The sequence below is a fragment of the Lathyrus oleraceus genome, unplaced genomic scaffold (assembly GCF_024323335.1).
Source record: "Lathyrus oleraceus cultivar Zhongwan6 unplaced genomic scaffold, CAAS_Psat_ZW6_1.0 chrUn0071, whole genome shotgun sequence".
NCBI lineage: Eukaryota > Viridiplantae > Streptophyta > Magnoliopsida > Fabales > Fabaceae > Lathyrus > Lathyrus oleraceus.
The window spans coordinates 130,346-135,728 of record NW_026112462.1 but is presented as its reverse complement, the minus strand read 5'-3'; the positions used below and the strand labels follow the sequence as shown (position 1 = coordinate 135,728).

The following is a 5,383-nucleotide window of genomic DNA, read 5'->3' as shown; positions in this document are numbered from 1 at the left end:
TTCTCCGCAACGCCATTTTGTTGGGGTGTGTAGGCATTTGTAAGTTGCCTTCGAATTTCGTTCTCTTCGCAGAAGTGGACAAAGTTTGTTGAAGTATATTCACCCCCTCTGTCTGTACGAAGACACTTGAGCATCATACCTGCTTCTTTCTCAACCATACTCTTGATATTTTGAAACAGTTCAGAGTATCCGATTTTTCGGCTAGCATATAGCCCATGCTTTTCGACTATAGTCATCAATGAAACTTAAGAAGTACCTCTCCCACTGTTGGAGATGGGAGATATGGGACCACAAATTTCGGAATGAACGAGCTCCACGGGCTGAGTTGATCTCGATGAACACTGCTTTGGAATGGAGTTTCTTGTTTGCTTTCCATTCAAGCAATCCACACATGTGACAGTTGAGGCTGGGAACCTTGGAAGACCATGAACCATGTCTTTGTTCTGCAGCGTGTGTAAGCCCTTATAACTGAGATGACCATAGCGTTCATGCCGGAGTTTTGACAGATCAACTCCATTTGTATTGAGACAAGTCACCTCCGTATTCTTTTCTTCTCATGTTCCACGTGTTTCTGGTGGTTCGGACAGGATAGTGAACATTCTGTTTGCACTCATGATAAATTTCACAAATCAATCCTCTTTGAGGATGATATATACTGCATGCTTCTTCTTGAAACAACACTGCCAAACCTTTTTCCTGGAGCTGGCCGACGCTCAACAAGTTGTTCTTAAGTTCAGGTACAAAATAAACATCCCCAACGATGTACAAGATTTCTCCTAGCATTAGTTTGACAACACCTTTTCCAGCTACTTCCATTTTATTATTGTTTCCAAGTTTGACAGAATGAGAGAAAGTCATATCCAAACTTGAAAACATACCTTTGTTATTACACATATGATTTGAGCATCCTGAATCCACAAACCATATATCTTTCCTCTTTATCTCACCCACATATGCCATGAGCAGGAGATCATCTTCTTCCAGCTCTACATAATTTGCTTCTCTGTTCCACATAGGACATTCATATTGGAAATATCCTAATTTATGGCAATTGAAGCATTCGACAGTTGCTTTATTGACGCTGAATCTTCCTCTACCTCGACCACGCCTCGAGGTGAACCTCTACGTCTGCCTCTCGCAAAAATTGTTCTTCCTTCCACTTTAAGAGCATGGTCTTCATCTTCTCTGTTGACTTTGGGTCGGTTGAACTTTTGTTCATGCATTACTAATGAACTTTGTAGTTCATCAATGTAGATGTCATCTGCGTCCTTTGATTCTTCAATAGACACCACCACATAAGTAAATTGGTCTGTTAGAGTCTGTAAGATCTTCTCCACGACCTTTGAATCCGGCATATCGTCTCCATTGTTGCGTAATTTGTTTGATACCACCATTACTCTTGCAAAGTAGTCAGTGATAGTCTCTCCTTTCTTCATTTCGAGGATTTCAAATTCTCTTCGCAAAGCATTTCGCAGAGATTTCTTCACTTTCTCATTTCCTCTGAACTTCTTTTTCAATGATTCCCACACGATTTTGGATGTGCTTCGATCCAAAATCTGCTTAAAAACATTTCTGTCTATTGCTTGGTAGAGGTAATGTTTTACCTGGTGATCTTTGATTAGCACAGATTCCTCGGTTGGTTTTTCAAAACCAGTTTCCACCAGATTCCAGACACCCTTTGCCCTCAATAGATTTTCCATTAGTTCGCTCCAATGATCATAATGACCATCAAAATGGGGAATTTGGTAAGTGTTTTATCGTCACTCATTCTCTCGGTTTTAATTCTCATAGGCTACTGCAGCAGTTTAGTTCGCTCTCTCTGATACCATATGTTAGGTATGAGAAAAAACCTTGCATATTATTCAATAGATATTAGGTTGTCATATAGTCAATAGTCTTTTACAGAAACAACCAAAGCTAAAAAATAGCCACTACTAACATAAACTAAAAGAGTTATTCAATGAAAACCAACTAACCTATAAAGTAGGACCTTATTCCTACGTAGCATATCTGGCCCTAAATACTAGGAAAAACAACCTAGCTGATCTTTTCAATTATTACTTGCACTGTTGCTTTGTTTTAGCCTTGCCCCATTTCAATTTTATGTTACTATTGTCTTTGCTACCTTCGTTTCAACCATCAAAATCATAGCTTTGTAATAGCGAAGAAGAAACAAATGAAATTTTATGATATCTTGTTGACTCATTTGTTTGTAAACCCTGTGAAGTTTCAATATTCATAGTCATTTAAACAGTTTGTGTTTATTAGGCAATTGAATGTTGGTTTTTAAATCGCGGAATTTGATATATCTCTATGAATCACATTCAAAGACTACTGTTAGGGTTTCAATTATGGTTACATTGCAGAGACGTTAGAAACCTTTGATGTCGCGGCTTAGATTGTAGGTTAACAACCACTACAACAAAAATGGGTTTAGGCAACAACGAAAAACCGCCCCTTAAAGGTATAAAACCGTTGCTTAATGCTTTAGGGGACGGTTTATCAAGCGTGGAATAAACAGCCGTTGCTTATTCCATTAGAGCGCGGTTTTTTGATTTCTACCTACGGATTCTGAACACCATCGCCTTAAATATCAAAGTCCATGGTTTTAGTTGAACTTTTAAGCTGCGGTTTTCAAGTAACAACATAAAATAACTGTCCCCTAAACGTGTGAAAAGGCAACCGTTATTAATAACCAACAGATGTAAACCGTAGCTTAATCTATAATTTAATTTACACAACACACATAACCGCGCCTAAAATAAAGGAATATACTACGGTTTTTGATAAGCAACGCATAAAAAGCGTTGTCTATAGATTGAAAAAAAAATCAAATTTATATATAACGTTAGACTTTGAAAGACATAATTAGTATAACATTTTCCTGTTGTGCACTTTAGACTTTGAAAGATATAATTAGTATAGAATTTTCCTGTTCATTTATATGGTGATACATTTATGATCATATACCTTCACATTATTCTAATAGATTATTTTTCAATATTATTAGAAGAAACACATTTATAAATTGAAAACATATATAAATATGAAGTATTAATAAGATGAAGTGTAATCAACTCTTTGAAATTCAAAAAAATACAAATATTTTCAAAATAAATCCAAGCAATATAAGTTATAGCTAGTTGGCTTATGTAACTCCATAAAACAAAACATAATCGTCAATATTTAAATCAATGGCGGTCTTTATCATATTCATTGTGTTGAGGTCCATGAGAATCATCATCTTGAAAACCATCATATTGAAGATCATTATCATCTTGATCATATTGAAGATCATCATCATCTTGATCATATTGAAGATCATCATCATCTTGATTATATTGAAGATTATCGTCATCTTGAAGATCATCATCTTGTTCATCTTGAGGATCATCTTTGTTTCTAACCTATAAATATGAAGAATTTCTTTTATATATTATTCAATAACAAAGTTACAATAATCAAAGCGGCATATGCAAGGCTTCAAATGACTCAACATCCATGCAATAATGATTCAATCCAAACAATCGATAGTTATATATTACTCACTAACGAACTTTGCACGCTTAGAATTCAAACTCGAATCTTTGAAATTTATACATGAATCTTACCATCTAAACCATTATACAATGTTAATTTTTAAAAAACATAATGAAAATGTGCATGGTAACATATGTTCACAATGTTCAACCTAGCTAGCATGAATATATACTAACTTAATGAGTAACTTATAAAACTAACACCGCATGTTTAAAAAATTAAACAACTATAAAATAACAACTCAACACTTAATAAAATAAATGTTGATTTTTATTAATGTCAATTATAGTACCTTTTGATGAGTAGGAGCATATGTTGATGTCGATGAGCGTGGTGTTGGAATATTATCATTGTGCAAAGCTTCTCTCATCTTATCATCTACTTCCTCTTCACTTAAATGTGGATTTTGTTGCATATACATGCTTTTCAAAAGTGCCTCCATTGCTCCCATCTTTTGCGCCATGTCAGAAATCTTACCATCATATTGCATTTTCATTAAAGAAATTTCTTCATTTTTTTTCAACAATGATGGTGTGACAGTTCTTCCATAACATCTCACTCTACCGGGCTTTTCTTTCCCAAACAATGATTGAAATGCTTGTGTTCCAGCTTCAACTGAGTCTTCAATAGATTCTTGAAGTTTATCCTAATATTTTAAATTATTAGTTTTGAACAAAATTAAAAACCACATGTATTTATAATGAATATTATAATTTAACTTACAATAGCAAATTGGGTTTCCCCATCCACTTGTTTTCCCTTGCGACTTTTTCGAGTTTCAATAAACATTTCAGCTTGAGTGACTTCTTCTCCATCCTTTTTTGCCCGCTACATGATTATTCATATATTAAAAAAAATACTACTTCATAAGATATTGAAAAAACAACTTATTCTATTGATAATCACACACAAATGTCATACCAATTTTGCACGAATTCTAGCAAAATTTGTTGGTCCTACACGATGCATAAACTTTTGCTTGCTCCTATTACCTGCATTCTTTTTACTAATATCCTACAATACATAAAATAGTTCACCGAGTAGAATCAATGTTACATGTAAAGAAGTTGAGTTAGTTCATTGAGTAGTAAGTATTTAATAAAGATAGCATGAAAATATGCACAATAATGTCTAAGCAGAAATTATGCTAATATGGGGCTGCAATTGTGTTTCATTATGTCTATATTGTCTTTACTACTAAACATAATTAGAAATTGTCTAACTAGAAAATATGTTAAATATGCAAAGAAATTTAACTGTGTTTCATACCGTTCGAAACTATGCACATAATTGTTTGAATAAATCATATAAACGAAAATTGTTTGATATATAAATGCTGATATATAAGGGAACATGAAACTCAATCCAAAATTACTCTAAGATAGAATTAATATAACAATATATTATTTTATAAATTAACACTAAATATAAGTTGTATCAAAATTGTTTGAAATAAATCATATAAACGAAAACTTGTTTAGTGGTTAGAATACTTATAATACCAATTCGTGTAAATTCTTCTAATTGAGTATTTTATTTCTCACTTTCATAATCTTGCATTTTTTAAAAATTGTTCATATCTTAACACTATATTTCCTCCTGGACTTTCTCCTCGAATTCCAAATTCCTCACATATCTTAACACATATTTGACATGAATAAATAATTCTTGTTTATTATTAAAATAATGAAAAAAATTATTACTCTCAAGATTAGTGCAACATGTCTGATCAATAGGAAATCAAATTAAACTATACTTGTTATGGTTGAGTGCAATTTCTATGGGTGCAGACCTGTTATGGTTCAGGTTTTAGGACCATTACAACCGCCTTCTTAAGTTAACC

At 33.3% G+C, this 5,383-nt stretch overlaps 1 protein-coding gene across 1 annotated transcript; it reads right to left on the bottom strand.

The window, feature by feature from the left end:
* Positions 1-3,191: 3,191 nt before the first annotated feature.
* On the bottom strand, positions 3,192-4,538 carry LOC127112285 (nonsense-mediated mRNA decay protein 2-like). The gene is made up of 4 exons (XM_051046291.1): positions 4,533-4,538; positions 4,264-4,368; positions 3,833-4,186; positions 3,192-3,407 (listed from the first exon to the last, which is right to left on the bottom strand). Exons 1-4 carry the CDS (start codon positions 4,536-4,538, stop codon positions 3,192-3,194), a joined length of 681 nt encoding a protein of 226 aa, XP_050902248.1.
* Between the last annotated feature and the right edge of the window lie 845 nt (positions 4,539-5,383).

Bases quoted from the DNA above. Each gene is read 5' to 3' on its own strand.
- LOC127112285 (XM_051046291.1), bottom strand. The intron at 4,187-4,263 runs GTAAGTTAAATT...TTAAAATATTAG, and splicing joins GGGAAACCCAATTTGCTATT to GATAAACTTCAAGAATCTAT. The intron at 3,408-3,832 runs GTACTATAATTG...TCATATTTATAG, and splicing joins ATGCTCCTACTCATCAAAAG to GTTAGAAACAAAGATGATCC.